Below are 19236 nucleotides of genomic sequence, written 5' to 3'. Positions count from 1 at the left end.
CTCCAGTTGCCTCATGGCAGCCCAGCATCTAAAGGCTTTCCTCTGACAATCCTGTGGCTCCTTGACAACCTTCCTGATCAGGTGTGTTTATAGTCTATAAGCATGTAGAAAAGATGAATTGTCGCAGCAATAGGCATACTCTTATTGCACTCTTCCCACATTCAATAAAATAGCATGTTCATACAACAACAGAATAAGTCGTTGCAGATAATACACTCACCCAAATAGCGACTAATGAAATCACAAATTCTGTTCTTTGCCCAGTAGCCACATACACACTAAGCTGAGTAGATCCCCCTCCTCACCAAGCACATGAGTAATTTTCACACTATACTATCATCTCTTGTAGGTTAGATTTTGAGAACGCGGGGACGCTGAACTCCCTTTGTTAGTCCAAAAGGGCACAGGATTTCAATACAGAACCAGCCAAATCAGTCTACAGAAAAATATACGTGTACTGGGTTAAACACCTAAATGGATCAAAACAGAGTTACAAACACCAATAGTATTTCATATTAGGAATAACAAAACAGAAGAAAACATGCACTGGTAGGCCCAATTTTAATTAAATCTTTGTTACAAAAACAAAACTAATGAAAATATGAAATGCATGATACCATTATATAAAAGGTGGTATGTCTATTCACTAAGGAAACATTTCACTTTTGATATTAAGCACCCCCCCCATATCCATATATGTGTGTGTATACTATATATATACACACACACACACATAACTACACACAAAACACTATGTTAAAGACCATTATCAAGGTTGCAGATAATACTCAAACACTCAAAATTAGGAAATGCCAGAATTAAGGTTGCCCCTGGTCCCTTTGTACATATGCCTGATGATGCAGTCTTCAATTATATGCTCATTACTATTTTTTCCCCACAAGGTCCTCGCCTCATTCAGTGCACAGGCTGGACTGCAGGAATTAATCAGGTTTGTGTAGTTAATAAGGTTGTTGCCTATCTGTAGGACACTGTCTCATTTATTGCTGAAATTGGAAAGTGCGTAGTAAATGAGGCAGGAAAACTCAGAAAGGATGGTCTCATGGTTAAGGCAATGGAATGCCACCCTGAAGAACCCGATTCTACCATCTCCTCTGACAGAGTTCTTATGTGATGCTGGCCAAGTCACTTATACCAGAATTTTCACAACTGGCCACCGTGAGTCACTTATTTTCTGGAGTTATTCAGGATCAGATTTGCAGAAGTGCTAAACAGTCCCATCTGCAATGGAGGTCAATGGGATCTCTGCTCTGAGTATACAAAATACTGTAAATTATTAAGTATTCTGAAATATCAGGCCCTAGATGTCTTAGAAGGGAGAGGGATAGCTTAGTGGTTTGAGCATTGGCCTGCTAAACCCAGGGTTGAGAGTTCAATCCTTGAGGGGGCCATTTAGGGATCAGGGGCAAAAATTGGGGATTGGTCCTGCTTTGAGCAGGGGGTTGGACTGAGGTCCCTTCCAAACCTGACATTCTATGATTCTAAATTGGGCACTCAAAATTAGTACACACTCCTGGTGATTTTAAACTGTAATTTCTCTGCACTTCAGTGTAAAAGTGTGTAAAATAGAGATACCCCTACCACCTCACCACACAGGAGGTGTGTTATGAAGATAGTTCTTTACAAATGTTAATAAAATTAAGATGACAGCAGCATAAAAACATATGAGGAAATTAATAATTCTGCATTCAGTTCAGAATTTGGATGGTACATAGTAAATAATACAAGAACCTACACATTGAATAAAGGATGAAGGGTGGGGATTGGGAGATTTAAATGGGAATTCTTTTGCCAGCCAAGTCAACATGAATATTTTGTAAGCATATTTCCTTATCTAAAACTTAAAGATCTTGGGTTTGTCTGGAGTAACTAAACTTTGTATGATAACAGTTCATCCCAGGAAATATATTTTTTTTTCCAGCAAGTAACCTTTAAAAGACCGCTAGAAAGAACCTCTTAAAAATGTGGAGTATTTTAAAGCTGCTGAACAGAAATCTGATGAGGTTCAACAAGGACAAGTGCAGAGTCCTGCACTTAGGATGGAAGAATACCATGCACCGCTACAGACTAGGGACCGAGTGGCTAGGCAGCAGATCTGCAGAAAAGGACCTAGGGGTTACAGTGGACGAGAAGCTGGATATGAGTCAACAGTGTGCTGTTGTTGCCAAGAAGGTCAATGGCATTTTGGGATGTATAAGTAGGGGCATTGCCAGCAGATCGAGGGATGTGATCATTCCCATCTATTTGACATTAGTGAGGCCTCATCTGGAGTACTGTGTCCAGTTTTGGGCCCCACACTACAAGAAGGATATGGAAAAAATGGAAAACTTCCAGTGGAGGGCAACAAAAATGATAAGGGGACTGGAATACATGACTTATGAGGAGAGGCTGAGGGAACTGGGATTGTTTAGTCTGCGGAAGAGAAGAATGAGGGGGGATTTGATAGCTGCTTTCAACTACCTGAAAGGGGGTTCCAAAGAGGATGGATCTAGACTGTTCTCAGTGGTAGCAGATGACAGAATGAGCAGTAATGGTCTCAAGTTGCATGGGGGAGGTTTAGATTGGATATTAGGAAAAACTTTTTCACTAGGAGGGTGGTGAAACACTGGAATGCGTTACCTAGGGAGGTGGTGGAATCTCCTTCCTTAGAAGTTTTTAAGGTCAGGCTTGACAAAGCCCTGACTGGGATGATTTAGTTGGGGATTGGTCCTGCTTTGAGCAGGGGGTTGGACTAGATGACCTCCTGAGGTCCCTTCCAACCCTGATATTCTATGATTCTATGAAATGTTCTTTGCAGTGTTGTCTCTTTCACCAACAGACGGTGGTCCTAATAAAAGATATTACCTTAGTCAACTTGTCACAGGGATAAGAATATAAATAAATAGTGAATAACTTATTCATTCACTAAATGATGGGGTACTGTGTAAAAAAATAGTATCTGATCTTGTAATCAAAGACTATATCACAATGCACATACAAAAAGGGGCTGAATTAAGGTTCCACAGGAAGCCTTAATACTATTTCCTAAATTTTGAACATTTGACTTTGTATACTAAACATTTTAACATTTTTTAAATGTAATGTCCTGAGTTAAACACAATAATCTTAACTACTGAAAAAACAAAAGAGGTTTCAGCATGGGGAAACATACTGACCCACCCACATAAATCAACAGATCCACAGGGCAATCCTCTACCACTTGAGCTAGTAGCAGTAGAAGGCTGTCATCTGCTATGTGGACATTCCAATAGAAGTGGTGGAGATATTTTGCCATTCCCCCTGTCTCCACACAGCTATTTGATAGATAGCAAAGGAAAGTCAAAACTCTGGAATAAAAAGTACAATTCAAGGTTCTGTAGTGCAGTGATTCTCTAAAGGTTACAGACCCTTCTCTGTCCCTGTCCTTTTGCACATATCCTCCCCACCCAGACCCCTGATATCCTCCTCCATCTCTTATCATTTCCCTAGCTCCTTCTCATGTTCTCCTCACTCCCACATCCCCTATCCTCCCCTCACCTAGCTCCTAGGCCCCCTATCTTCTGATTTCATCTGTTTCTGTCCAGTCCCCATCTTGGAGGCTTCTGGGGTTCCTTTCCACCCTACATTCGAGTCAGGTGGCTTTCTCCTCCTCCTCCTCCACGCTGCCCAGGAGTCAGCATGGGGAGCATTGAGAATACAGGAGAGACCAGTTGCCTGCTTTCAGTTTTGGTACCCAGCACCATAGCATCTGGAACAGCAATTATTATTGCAACAGAAGTTCTGGAGCCCCAGTGTTGAAGCCCATTCAATCATTAAGTGGGGCATTATGCATGCACAGTTCAGTTGCAGACTGGAGCTGGGCGAGTATGGACCAGATGGACCACAGGCAGAATCATCAGAACATTTAGATGCCAAACTCTACAAGTCTCTTGCATGACCATGAATTAACTAAAATTTTTCAGAGGTTTATAAGTTGGCAAAATCTGAGTGAATTTTCACAGGGATGACAAAAGGCATTCCCGGACACGCGGGTGACCTCTCTGCCAAATTTTGAGTTCCTGCTCCAAAGTATGAAGGCACTGGCACATCTCAATGAAACATCTAAATATTTTAAATAAAAAACCACACACATGGGCAAAGCATTTCCCGCAATCTCATTCTTGGAAATGGCTGAACCATTTTTGCTGAAACTTTAAAATCAGCTTGAAGCAGACACCTAGTATAGAAAATGTCAGTCTGAACAGTTAAATTTTGGAAAAATTGTAATTAACTGAAAACAGGGTCTTGCAATGGGAAGTGTCAGGCAACCTTATATTACAGGTGGCATCATCTCTAGTTATGTGTAAAGCTTAATAAAGGTTGCTCTGAAGTGTGTGGAAAAAAATTACTAGGGACAGGTTTCTGGGCCCTAAACAGCAGTAAGGCCCTTAGTGTTTTGTAAGAAGTAATGTACAAGACACTGTCAGTGTGGCAGAGACAGCTGCAAGGTTCAGTTGAGCCCCAATCAACTGGTTGCTGAGTGCTCTGTGCTTTAAAATACAAAGACCACATATTCACAGTCAAAACAACGTAGTTCAACAATAGGTAAACGTGGTTTGCATCAGCCTGTATGGATGAAGCCAAATCATGTAACAAGCAGGGTTTGAATAGTATTTTCAAATGGACTGAAGCAAAGCCATCCACTATCATTCCTTGATCTCCAAATATCTGCTATCTTTTTCAAAGCATAGGACAAAATGGCACTGGTTGTCAGATTAAATCTTCTTCTTGAAACAAAGAGGCAAGTTATTTCTCTCTTAAACTAGAGCTCCAAGAAGCCAAGATTTTATTTTGTTTATACTGTGCAAATAAAGCTTGAATAAAGAGTACCTGAAAAATGCTTTAGCCCCGGTAGAGGATGTTATACCATGGCTATTGCATGTTTTTTGAAAACGTAGTTTTAGCCCAGTTTGGCAACAATCAATTTCAATTATGAGAGTTTAACAACTGTTGTGAACAGAATTGTTTTGGTTGTATAGAAAGCACCAAAGACAAACAGGATGAGGGAAAAGAGAAATGAAATCTGCACAAAACTTAATTTCACGGATTGCTCAGTACAAGTTTTCAGGAGAACCCATATGATACTCCCAATTATTTTCAAGATTCCATTACTGATATGAAATGGAAATTTGAGGAAAGTTAGAATAAGTGGTGGCACTTCTTTAATACAAGTGATGTACTTTCTTCACTCCTTTCACTTATTGAAATTTCTCTATTTTCCTATGGATGTATTATTTTCAACTTTTTTCCATTGTAAAAAATATTTTTGACTTTCATTCTTATCAAGTGTTCTGAAAGCTTGATTTTAAAAAAACAAACCCTGCAGAGAGTTTAAAAGGAAGGAAGGTCTAGTGGGTAAGGCATTGGGATTCAGACTTTGTAACAGACTTCCTCAGAAAAATCATTGCCTCAATTTTCCCCATCTGTAAAATGGAGATAATATTTTCCTTTACCATAGGAATGTTTTAAGGATAAATTATTTAGTGAGGTGCTCCGTTACTCTGGCAATAAGTGATATGCAAAAGAATATACATATAAAAACAAAGAGTTTTACTTCATGTTGATACTATTTTTAAAATAATCTATTTAACATGTTACAAACCACATACAAAATTATAGGAGTTAAATCTTTATGGTTATATTTCTCTAACACTTAGTATGGCTTTTCACTTGAGATGATTTTTAATTAATAAAAAGCTTAAGTGTATCCCATTGCAAAAGTATAAAAAATAAATTATGGAACACAGGCTATCCTTGAAGCATACACTTCTGGTGCAGAAAGTATTTTAAACAAGAATCTTTGGACTAACAGATGCTAAAAACAGAGAGGCAGATCTGATCCTTGTAAGCAACTAGAATTTGTAGTTTAACTCATTCTGACATTTGATAAATGTGTCAACACAAAAAGGGGTAACAATTTATTCACACACAGGCAAGCAGTCATTGTAACTACAGTAATGGAAACCAAACGAGAGAAAAAAGAACAAAAACAAAGGAGGAAAGAAAAGAACCCTATATCCATTACATGACAATACTTTATCCAGACACATGGTCACTTCCAGATTGATCCTGCAGCAGGATCTGCTAGCCCAAGTCCATGTGGAGTCGATTGAACTCAATGGGACTCCATACACGTCCTCCAGTCTGTGCTACTGGCTCCCATTGCAGGAGCTGGTCCTTAACTTGCTATTCAGATGAATTACTTGAAAATTTTCAGCTCCTGACAATGAATCTTTTAACCACAACTCCTAAGATGAGGGAACTCCTAACTCAACTATGGAATGAACACATCACCTACTGTAAAAATGCTAACAAAATATAAAAAAAACAGAACTTCAATTCTGTAAACACTTCTCTGTAGTATGCCTTGGGTGAAAAACACAGATACATTTAGCCTAAATATTTTACTACAATCTTCAATTAAACTTTAGCTTAAAAATTCCTACCAGCACCTCTCCTAAGCAAAGTTTAAACCTATTCTTTTAATCAGAATTACATAGCATATTTTTGTTTCTCTTTTCTGTTTACACGGAGAAAACATTCAAGATATAAAATCATTAAAAGACACACTCTTAATATGCAGTTTGGTAAAGTTCAAGTCAGTCTTTGAACAACACATTTATCTATCCAGTAAAGCTTGTGTTAATGAGATGTAAGAGTTTGGCAAATTCAGCTCTAATGGAGCATAAAAGTGCTTTTGCTTGAAAGTGAGATCACATTTTTAAAAATTCAAAGCATGATCATTTCTTTTTTTTCCAGGAACAATCTGATACAAGCAGCAAAGCTTAAATAAACTAGAAACATTTCAAATGATCCATAAAGGATTAATAAGCACTGCAGGAAGTCCTATAGGCTCAGTGTATACATTTTCCATCTTTTTCCTCCCACGATGGGCATGACACGAAATACTGAATAGAATCAAAGTTTCAAAGTCACCAAATGTTAAAGTCTGCAAGCTTTGATACAAAGGTGGAGTGGGGTCACCATCCTGGACTTCTTAATTTAAATAGATAAAATATTTTATTAGCATAATAATTCTGCAAATTATGGCACTTCACAACATTCTTATTTACAAATAGACAAATGGACAAATGCAAAACCAAGTCAAAAGGGGTAGTAGTGAGCTACAGGCCACTAATATAACAAGAACAAAATGACAGCTATTATTTTGGCAGAAATAATCTATGCTGAAACACATCACACACATGCACACAATTTCTTTCAATACAATTTTCTTGTCTTCCCACTGACTTCTATGATTACCACAGAAAGCAGGGTTCTAAACACATTTCTGAATTGAATCTTCAATCAATAACAGTAAAAAATTGAGATTGGAGATATAGGAAAATGCATTATAGCATTAGTAAATGTTGGCAAAATAGGTTGAGCTTATCAATATGCATAAAAGTTGTAGGGAAGAAAAATCAGTAATAACAGACCAGGTATTTTTATTTAATCCAAATGGCTAGAAAAGAGAAAATCTCAACAGTGACTATTCCTAGGCCAAGTCAAATCATGTAGTCACATTTTCATTTGTTTTGAGGTGGTAACCATTATACAAACATTGTTGTAGCATGATGCTCTTATGACTGTTTAAAAAAATGATAAGTTTGAATTACCAACTGAAGTAAAGTATACCTGAATATTAATAATAATGTTATTAAATCATCAAAACTTTATGGATTAATTAGTTTGGTTACTTCTGTACATTATTTAAGTGGTTGTATCTAGTAATCTTAGTTTCATCCTTTTAGAAAAATATATAAAGAGCGAGAGCGAGAGCAAGACAGACAGAAGTCTGGAAGGAAAAAAGTCTCATCCCAAATGGAGGTCAGTCTGACCTAAATATACTCCCTTTAAAATAAGTTTGAACTCTTACCACTAAACACTGAAGTAAGAGAAAACCCAAACAACTAAACACAATTGTTCATTTCAAATTTGAGAGTTCCCCACAGTGGAGAAATGGAAAAGTTTAGCTTCTGCTAGGACTGCCAGATTATATATGCTTTCTAAATTCTCTCCCCCTCGCTCTCTTTTTTTTTTTAAATTGATATTATAAATTGTTTACCTAGTTACATATAAATTGGGGAGGAGGGGTTGTTGGTATCATACATGACAGGAAAAAAATTAATATGGAGTTTTAATATAGAAAAATGCAATATTAGAGAAATAGAAAAATACTAAAAAAGGAATGACTGGATAACAATAATACAGAAAAAAAGGATGATAAATGTGAGCTCACAGTCAGATTGAAGCTGAAAGGTAAAAATTATGCTAAAATAATATGCTAATAAAAAGGAGAAGTGAATGAGAGGGAAGGAGTAGAAAAAATTGCATGAAGGACTAAAGGTAATCATTTCTCTCCTCATAGCACCTATGAGGCCTTACTTACTGTGTATAACTCTGGGCACATCACTATAAAAATGAACAGTGATAAAAGAGAAGCTAAAGAATAGCAAAGGTAAGAGGATAGAAAAATATGAAGTCTGAAGACAAACATTTCTATAGCCTAAACAAATTAGGTTCAGTCTGGATACAGTAGGTAGCACTCTACAAATACTTGAACAAAACCATAAAGGGAGAAACTGATTTGAGATTGACCACTGGCATATTACTTAAAATAAAAAATTTAACTAAAGAAGGGCATTTAGACTACCTAGATGGGAAAACACTTTTTTAATACTAAGATTAAACTAAACAATGAAACAGTTTGTCATAAGGTTACCTAAATACTATCATTGTTATGTTAAACTCAGGAGTAGTGTAGTGTTCTAGGTGCAAGGGGTAGTTCTGGATGTGTTAACTCCAGCCTTAGCCCTATCTTAACAGCAAAAGCAGTTTAGCAGCTGGTAAAATCTTGTAGACCCAACTGTAAAACTATGTCATTATGTACATTGATATTACATTGTCATCTTGAAAACAGTGCTCAGTTCTGAGCTGCCCCATCTCAAACAAGAAATAGCAAAAATAGAAAAAGGTATGAAAGACAGGCAATGAAAATGATTTATAGGCATGAAAAAGTTTCCGTGTGAGAACAGACTGAAAAGACTAGGACTAGATAGGTTTAAAAAAAAAAAAACCAAGAGGGCACGTGATGGATATAAGACAATGATTAGTATGGAGAAGGCAAGTCAGGCACTTGATTTACCTTTCTTCACAATTTCAAAAAGAAATGCCAGTGAAATGGAAAGGAAACAAAAATTTAAAACTATTAAAGGAAATACTTAAAACATTTTGTAAAATAACCTGTGGAACTCCTTGCCATAAGGTATCACTGAAAACAGCACAATTCATAAAAGCTTTACACATTCATATGTGAGAGAATGTTCACAGTTAAACTACATTAGGAGGATATTTCCCCTGTGGACAGCTTATTCCAAAGTTTCCCATGGTGGAGTTTCTTGAACTTTCTTTAAAGCACTTGGTATCAGCCAGTGTCAGAGACAGAATACTAGGCTAGAGAGGCCACTACTCCACTATTGGTACAAAAATTCCTGTGCTCACAATTAATCAGTTTCTCAACCTGTATTTATGGGACCAAACTGATTCATAACCAAAAGTTTTAAAAAATACAAATAAATGTATTCCCAGGATCTGATCCAAATAAGATTACCTGGATGCACAACTGAGTATACTTTCATTTCACAGAGTAAATGTGGCCTTTTATGATTCTAGTGTTGTTCATAGTGGAAAAGGAGAATTAATTATGCAGCGTTTGTAAAGATACAGCAATCTACTGAGTCACACAAGGTTCAGGGGAAACAGTTATTGCAGCAGTTCGAAGAATCTAAAATAAATCATTTGTTGGTACAGCTCTTCAAATAAATTAGAGTATTCTATAAAACAGCAAGGGAACCAAATTTACCATAAATAGTAAGCATATAAAAAGGGAGGCTTCAATTTGTCTTTGTTAGTATCCAGTTTGTGTTTTTGATGGCACTAGCTATCTTGAAAGAAAACAAAAAGCTCTATTTTGTTCTGAGAGGGGACAGCAGCTAGTTCACTACTGTGTGTTTGAGTACAAACTACATTAAATTTATTTCACAAAAAATTTACTTCAGAATTCTAATTCAAAATATCTAAAATGTACTTTTCATTTTCAATGTGGTCCTGAAAATCTAGCTTTCATCTTGCATACTACTCTGAAAGTAGTAGTAACCAGTTACAAAGGTGAGGTAGAAAGAGGGGAGAAATTAATGCCTTTTTTGCTCTTACTATTAACTGATCTGGCTGTTTCATATGACTGAAAAGGCAAAACTGTTAGGTGTTCAGAAGAGACATGAGAATGTTTTCCCAAAGGCATTAACAACAATTAATAATCATTACACTGGTGCCTTGTTTACCTGACCTTGTGTAAATTCAGCAGCCTTGTAATTAGACCCATATTTTGCACATTTGTATATTTCCATGCATACATTTGACTCATTCATTCATCCATTAATTTCCTTGACAGACGTAGAAGGATAATCAGGGTACAATTTGTATTTACTGGATTACAGAAAATTGCCCAAACTGTTAAGTTCAAGGAAAGCGCATTCTTGTCTTTCTCTTGTGACTGATGTAAAAGTAATTACATATCAGAGGATGGCCCCAAGGCTCTCTGAAGAAGTAGCAAAGATTTTACAATCTGGTGTCTTAGGCAATATTTGTTCCTGAAAATGGTGACTGAGTTTTATAGACTAAAGAAAAACAAAACATCTTCTTTAAGCAACATATTACACTTTAATTTAGTGGTAAAAAGTAATCTTTCATAAAAGTTAACATGTCATATTTATTGCTAACTTCATTACAAAGGAAAGGCAATTTGTTTTCTCTCTCTATTTCTCCTATCCAAGACCTCGGGTCTCTTGAACTGACTTATGGGTAGGGGCCTCTCACTTTGTAGTTCTGGAGACATCTAAAGCTGACAAAACTGAAACAGTATGCCAACATTTTTATGGCTGACTTAGAACAACGTTTCCTCAGCTCTCGTCCCCTAATGCCCCTACTCTACTTGCGCTACATTGATGACATCTTCATCATCTGGACCCATGGAAAAGAAGCTCTTGAGGAATTCCACCATGATTTCAACAATTTCCATCCCACCATCAACCTCAGCCTGGACCAGTCCACACAAGAGATCCACTTCCTGGACACTACGGTGCTAATAAGCGATGGTCACATAACCACCACCCTATATCGGAAACCTACTGACCGCTATTCCTACCTACATGCCTCTAGCTTTCATCCAGATCATACCACTCGATCCATTGTCTACAGCCAAGCGCTACGATATAACCGCATTTGCTCCAACCCCTCAGACAGAGACAAACACCTACAAGATCTCTATCATGCATTCCTACAACTACAATACCCACCTGCTGAAGTGAAGAAACAGACTGACAGAGCCAGAAGAGTACCCAGAAGTCACCTACTACAGGACAGGCCCAACAAAGAAAACAACAGAATGCCACTAGCCATCACCTTCAGCCCCCAACTAAAACCTCTCCAACGCATCATCAAGGATCTACAACCTATCCTGAAGGACGACCCATCACTCTCTCAGATCTTGGGAGACAGACCAGTCCTTGCTTACAGACAGCCCCCCAATCTGAAGCAAATACTCACCAGCAACCACACACCACACAACAGAACCACTAACCCAGGAACCTATCCTTGCAACAAAGCCCGTTGCCAACTCTGTCCACATATCTATTCAGGGGATACCATCATAGGGCCTAATCACATCAGCCACACTATCAGAGGCTCGTTCACCTGCGCATCTACCAATGTGATATATGCCATCATGTGCCAGCAATGCCCCTCTGCCATGTACATTGGCCAAACTGGACAGTCTCTACGTAAAAGAATGAATGGACACAAATCAGACGTCAAGAATTATAACATTCAAAAAACAGTTGGAGAACACTTCAATCTCTCTGGTCACTCGATCACAGACCTAAGAGTGGCTATACTTCAACAAAAAAGCTTCAAAAACAGACTCCAACAAGAGACTGCTGAATTGGAATTAATTTGCAAACTGGATACAATTAACTTAGGCTTGAATAGAGACTGGGAATGGATGAGTCATTACACAAAGTAAAACTATTTCCCCATGGTATTTCTCCCTCCCACCCCACCCCCCACTGTTCCTCTGATATTCTTGTTAACTGCTGGAATTAGCCTACCTGCTTGTCACCATGAAAGGTTTTCCTCCTTTCCCCCCCCTGCTGTTGGTGATGGCTTATCTTAAGTGATCACTCTCCTTACAGTGTGTATGATAAACCCATTGTTTCATGTTCTCTGTGTGTGTGTGTATATAAATCTCTCCTCTGTTTTTTCCACCAAATGCATCCGATGAAGTGAGCTGTAGCTCACGAAAGCTTATGCTCTAATAAATTTGTTAGTCTCTAAGGTGCCACAAGTACTCCTTTTCTTTTTGCGAATACAGACTAACACGGCTGCTACTCTGAAACCTATCCATACATTATTACTACTCTATTTTAAGACTACCACTTGGATCACCTTCCCAACAAAGAATGTTTCTCCGGAGGAATCAAGGTGCTGACATGGTGGGCTCCAGGGAGGGCTTGGAGCAAGAAGAGGCAGAGTGAGGGTGGGGCCTTGGAATGGGGTGGTGGCAGGAAGAGGCAGAGCAAGGGCGGGGCCTTGGGGAAGAGGGTACAGAGAGACCAGGAAGAGGTGGAATGACGGTGGGGCCACAGGGGAAGGGGCAGAGCCTTGAGGTGCAACACCCCAGGGAAAAATAAAAGTCAGTGCCTATGGTGAAAACTGTAGAGCTTAATAGTGCTGCCATTAACACTTTATAAACTTCTTTTCTGGTGGCTGATGCCCCTTCTGCCCAGAAGCCTACCATTGATTATGATGAGAGGGTGCCAATTCCTTCTGGAAATGTTATCTGTGACTAAATAGGCTTTAATGGTATAAGCGTTTCATTCACCTAACAAAGGAGGATTTAGATCCTTTCAGTCAGGAGCATTTAGGTGAAAGGAAACCAAGCTGTTTTTCTGAACTAGTTGACTTTAACCCGGATTTTCACCACATCTAGCACATGCAATGCTTTTTTTCCTTCAGGTGTTAAGGTTTTGGACAACATTAAAAAAAAAGTATTTCCTGTGAAGTTTGCATGGCAGAGTTAATCATGGTTATGAAAGACTCTGGAACATGAATCATCTCATTCTCATGGAAGATGCAGTACGATTCACAGCCTCCAAGAGCTGACATTTCATAGACTATCGTTGCCAACTTGATTACAAATAGAAAGCTCATCTTTATGCAGAGAATTAGAGGCCACCAGTCAAATGAAGGGTCATCAGAGTCTATAATACTGTGGGCAGCTGCCAGGTAGTGAAGATAGGATTGCATTACCACGTTTAAAGCACAGAGAGGATCTGCAACACTACTTCCTTTAATGTCTCTAGCAGCAATGTTCTCATAATCACATTATCTAATAAAAGGCATAAATGATTATTTAGCCAGGCTACTGTCAGTAGCCTGGAAGCGTCCTGGGGGGACTCAAAAGGTAACATTTCATTGACAGTGATGTCTGTATCAGGGAACAATTGGAATATGCCAATAAACTTCTGCTAGATCTAACAGAATTAGATTATCTCCTGGAGAAACTGGAGTTCGTGGGAACATCATCCATTCTGAATTTCATCTTTTTTGTCAGCCTGTTCAGTTTCTTGAGGCATGACCTAAATCCCTCCCCTCCTCTGTTTCTTTCTGTGAAGAAAGAGAAGAAAGTTCTGAAGACTTTTCCTATTGAAAAACAGGTTTCTAATTGCCACTGACTCTAGGTAGTGCTTGATGGTCTGAAGTTTCTCATCAGCTTTCACAATTGAAGAGGAGGATGAAGGAGGTGGAAGAGAAGCCTTGAGCATCAGAGAAATCATGATATAGTCCTTCCTGTACCAATGTGTCTGAAGTCAGCTCAAATCAGGTATCTGAGAATGGGATATCCTGCCTTTAAGTCTATTTCTGGAGAACTCTCTTGCAGTTATACAGATAAACTGAAATGAAAGAAAGATTAGGCAGTTGCATGATCTTGGCTTCCTTCTCCATGTTCCACATCCATATCTTACCCTAGAAAAATGAGGGGCCCTTTTCCAATACATCTGATGTGGGTAGGAATGAAAAGAGCTTCTGCCCTTGGATGACTGGTTTCTATCTTTCCTGAACTTCATTCATTGCTAGTAAATATTTTGGCTTGTCCATGTTTTTAGCTAAAATCTTATTAAGCTTCTCCCTGAATTGTTACATGCTGCTCAGGACTTCATTTTGAGCCACAGCTGGATATCTAGTTAGCTGCCCTGGTTTTTAATGCTAGCCTCATGCAGTCTTTTACAAGTGGATTAGACAGAATGGAGGGGGGCAAGTTTTGGATTTACCTGTGGCAAATTCTTATCAGATAACAATGAGTCCCAAGAGCTGAAGAGGACTGACCTGCTCTTGCAGAGGTGTCTCCATGGGTTTTTCTGATGGTGGAGTGCCTCTCATGCAAAGGTCTCAATAAGCCTCCAGATTCTGATCTCCCTTCCCTAAGGAAAGCCAGGATCAAAAGGCCAAGTGCAAGAATAGTGCAACTTTCTTTGGTGATTTTGAGAGGGTCTCCTTGCATATGGTGAACCTCCTGGACTTCAAGCTTATTCCACTTGTTTTACTCCATTATGATAGGGAAGGAACAAATGGAGAGAAGGAACTCGGTAGATGGCTCCATTCAGGGAGCAAAGCCCTGGAAACAGTGTCCCTAAGGGAGATGAGAGAGAGAGAGTGTGCACGCGCACGCACGCGCGCCTGGGTGATTTTGCTTGCTGCTGGCCTGAAAGCCAGCTTTAAAAGCTGGCATTACAATAAATGAAGTGGAAGTGTTTAACCACCACTCTGTCTGTGAAGCTGGAGGTAAAGAATCTAATGTTTCATAAGTAGTGGCAAAATCTTCATTGTCTTGGATAAAAAGCACAAGAAATCATCTTCATACTTTACAGCTGGTAATCAGACTAGGTTGTTCGGTGGTTCCTAGTTTTATTAGAAATTTGACATCAGTTGCCTCAATGTGAGGGAAAAGAAGTGGTTAGGTACTATCCAATGAACAGTATTTTACTAAAGGACTCTCGGAATATTTTTAAAATTGGGATGTTCTCTCTACAATAGAATACAACAAATCACTATGTTTCTTTGCAGCATTTAAAAAGAAAAGAAGGAAAGAACAATTTTGGCCCCTGTGAGGTACATTTGAATGTTGCCTTGGATCTTAAATTGGGAATTTATCTTAAATGGAAACAAACAACTTCGCTAAAAATTAGACATTTATGACTTGCAAATTACAGATACTAATTATTTTCAGTATATACAATTATGATATTCTCAAGAGGTATTAATTTTGGGACAGATGTGCTTTCATCATGTAATTTGGAAATTAAGTTACACTCTCACGTATGGGAGCTCAGAAGGCTGAATTTACGTAAGGACAGAATTGATAGAGAGGAATTTTATCTTCCTTGATCATTCTCTCTCTCTCTCTCTCTCTCTCTGATAAGAGTACGGCCAGCAAGCCTCACAGCTGGGTTGCCTTGCATTCAGAGGAACAGAGGCAGACTGCAGAGTTGATGAGGAAACATTTCCACTTGACTCCACTTCCTACCTCGTGCTTTCAGACCCTCTTCCAAAGCCAAGAATCTCTTCAAAATTTAAAATGTTAAAATACGGAAATGATATCAACTTATAACTACACGTAATGTTTCAAAACCATGCAGATGAGGGAAGTGAGCTAAAGGATGTATCTAAGATGTATGGGAATTTATACTTTTTTTTTTCCAGAATAAAAATACACATAGTCCAAACTGAGGATTCTGCTATTATATTCTCCATCAAACCAAAAAGGGGAGGGATGAGCTTACTGTTCACATTTTCATCAGAGAAATAAAATCAGATATGACAAAAGTTTTCTTTCTTGGACAAGTGCATGTCTACTAATCTTCACAGCTGGGGTGCGACTAGCAGTACAAATTAAGGGAACAGGGAGGGAAAAGTAATGCCCAATTAAACAGATTAAGGGAAAAGATTTTGTTGCTCTCTTATCTAAATTTAAACTTCATCTTCTGAAGCTTTGAGGACCATTCTCCCAAAGAAATCATTAGAGGAAGAATGCCCATCTCTTTTGTAATGCTGCACCAAGGTGAACAGGGTCAACCATATCACTATGTTGCTAGTCTTTTCTGTTGATGCATTTTCCTCCCAGGAGGCCACTAGTGACTGGGTGGAATAAATGGGTGATTCCATCCAAGAGTTCAATATTCTTTGTTTTTCAATTCTGAACTACTCATTATTTAATTGTTTTCCAATCTTGTTTAAAAAAAATTGAATTGCTCTGCAAAAATCAAAATTAAATCGATGTTTTTCTCTGGGTTGCGGAGGATTAGGACAGAAAAAAAGGTAGAATAATCGCTTGTGATTATAAAACTGACCCTTCTTTTCAGGAATAAATTCAGTTGCTGTGCAAAATATTTATTATCCTAGTGAATCATAGTTTCATCCCAGTGAAACACTGGCCTTTGATGTTTGACACTCTTTGTAGAAGTTATTGCTACAAAAAAGGTGGTTTTGTTAAAAAAGATGCTTTCAGGTTCCTCAGATTTTCAAACCTAGATTTACTCTCCATGCAGGAAATGTAAGTATTTTTGGAAAATTTAACAGTTTGGCTGTTCAGATGAATTTGGTCATAGTGGGAACCAAAGTAAATCTAGAATTCTGATAAGGATCAAATTTTTTCTCAAAAGCAACAGATGAAGACAACTAACAGATTAAAGTCTATATCATCCTGAAGGCAATGTAAAACACAAGTAGATTTGTGTGTTTTAGTCAGCACTAGTATCAAAACCTTCTTGAGACCCTAGAATATGAAATGGTGGTTTATGGTTTCCTAAAAGGCAGCAAGATGTAGTCGGATTCACCTTCTTCAATCTTTTTGTGCATTCTTTTCAAAAACTCAAGATGTCAAGGGACTGGGGTGAAGCTCCAGGCCCTGAGACAGAAGATCTGGATGGAGTCTCAGGGGAAGAGGCAGAGAATCTACTATCAAGTAGTACCAGGATTTCCTGGACTAATAATTCTCCAAAATTATTCTTAGCTTGTTAGATTCAATCTTTTGAAAATATTCTCGGTCTCAGGAAAAGGACAGACAAGAATATTACATTTACCTTTTTACTTTTTTTTTTGGAAGATTGCATAGTGAAGATTCCATTCATCCTTATCAACCTTTCTTCTTCTTAGCCAATCTGCTCTGGCATCGTCATAGTCTTTCAAAAGGCAACCTTAACAGAGAGCTAGATGTTGTGGGGAGGACATGGAAAATTACAACAGGATCATAGAAGCAACAAGAGGAAAATCAGTGGGGGATTCTGCTCAACATCTTAGATGTCTATATACAAATGCAAAAAGTAGGGGGATTAAACAGGGAGAACTGGAAGTATTAGAACATAAAATAAATTATGACTTAACTGGCATCACAGAGACTTTGTGGCATACATCTCATGACTGGAATATTGGTATAGAGGGGCATAAGCTTTTTCAGGAAGGACAGGCAGGAAAAAAAATGGGAAAAGGGTGTTGCATTATACATCAAGAATATATACAATTGTTCCAAGTTCCAGAAGGAGGTGAGAGGCAAACCAGTTCAAAGTCTCTGGGTAAAAATAAAATGGAGGAAAAAATAGGGGTGATATCATGGTAAAGTCTACTATAGGCCATCAAATCAGGAAGAAAAGGAAGATGAGACATTTCTAGAAGAAATAGCCAAAACAAAAGTTCTGGTTGTAACGGGGACTTTAACTACCCAGACAGCTGTTGGAAAAGTAACATGGTAAAATACAAAATTTCCAATAAAGTGCTTGGAATGTATTGGGGACAAATTTTTGCATCACAAAGTGGAGGACAGCCATATTAGACTTGATTCTTACCAACAGTGAAGAATTGGTTGCAAATATGAAAGTGGAAGCACATTTGGGTGAAAGTGATCATAAAACGATAGTTATTATTCTGAGAAAAGGAAGGAATGAGAGCAGCAGAAAAATTACAAGTGACTTAAATAAAAGCAGACTTTAGCAAACTCAGAGAACTGGTAGGTAAGGTCCAATGGGAGGAAAATCTAAGGGAAAAGAGAAGTTTAGGAGAGCTGGCAGTTTCTCAAAGAGATAATATTAAAGGCACAACAGCAAACTATCCTAACATGAAGGAAAGATAAGAAGAAGAAGAATAGGCCAATATGGCTCCATCAGGAGCTCTTTAATGACCTGAAAATCAAAAAGGAATCTACAAAAAGTGGAAACATGGAAAAATTGCACAAGGAGGAATACAAAAGAACAGCACAAGCATGTAGGAACTAAATCAGAAAGGCTAAGGCACAAAATGAGTTACACCTCGCAAAGGACATAAAAGGCTATAAGAAACAAGAGAAAGATGAAGGCAAGTGTAGATCCTCTACTTAGCAGGGAAGGAGAGCTAATAACTAATGACATCAAGTAGGTTGAGGAGTTTAATGCCTATTTTGCTTCAATCCTTACTAAAAAGGTAAATGGTGACCAGATATTCAATGCAATTAATACTGATAATAAGGAAGAAAGAACACAAGCCAAAACAGGGAAAGAACAGGTTACAGAATATTTTAGATAAGTTAGCTCTATTCAAAGCAGCATGGCCTGATTAAATTCATCCTTAAGGAACTATCTGCAGCAATCTTGGAACAGTTAGCAATTATCTTCAAGAATTCCAGGTGGACAGATGAGGTCCCAGAGGACTGGAGAAGAGCAAACATGGTTCCTGTCTTTAAAAAGGAGGAACCAATAGCACCCAGAGAATTATATACCACTCAAGCCCAATTTTGATACCTGGAAAGATACTGGAACAAATTATTAAACAACCATTATGGAATCACCCAGAGAAAAACAGGGTTATAAGGAAAAACCAGCATGGACTTGTCAAGAAAAAAAAAAAAAGATTATGCCAAACCTACCTAATTTCCTTCTTTGACATTGTTACTGTCCTAGTGGATGGGGGGAAGCAACAGATATGATATATTTTGAGTTGAGTCCCACATGACATTCTCATAAGCAAACTACAGACATGGTCTTGATGAAATTACTATAAAGCGGGGGGTGCGCAAAACTGGTTGAAACACTGTACTTTAAAGAGTAATCATCCATG

General features: G+C 38.2%; 1 protein-coding gene across 6 annotated transcripts in view; it reads right to left on the bottom strand.

The window, feature by feature from the left end:
* POLA1 (DNA polymerase alpha 1, catalytic subunit) overlaps positions 1-19236 on the bottom strand; it is a 369765-nt gene that overhangs the window by 139511 nt on the left and 211018 nt on the right. The window contains exon 35 of one of the 6 annotated variants that reach the window (XM_043505023.1): positions 3609-7032. The exons of the other annotated variants lie outside the window; for them this stretch is intronic. Within the exon in view, the coding sequence (XP_043360958.1) occupies positions 6979-7032 (54 nt within the window). The 3' untranslated portion in view covers positions 3609-6978. Of the gene's footprint in view, positions 1-3608; positions 7033-19236 lie in introns of those variants that run through there. 6 annotated transcript variants of the gene reach the window in all.

This window comes from Dermochelys coriacea, chromosome 1 (assembly GCF_009764565.3).
Source record: "Dermochelys coriacea isolate rDerCor1 chromosome 1, rDerCor1.pri.v4, whole genome shotgun sequence".
Classification (NCBI taxonomy): Eukaryota; Metazoa; Chordata; order Testudines; family Dermochelyidae; genus Dermochelys; species Dermochelys coriacea.
The sequence above is the reverse complement of the archived record's forward strand: the minus strand, read 5'-3'. Positions and strand labels throughout refer to the sequence as shown.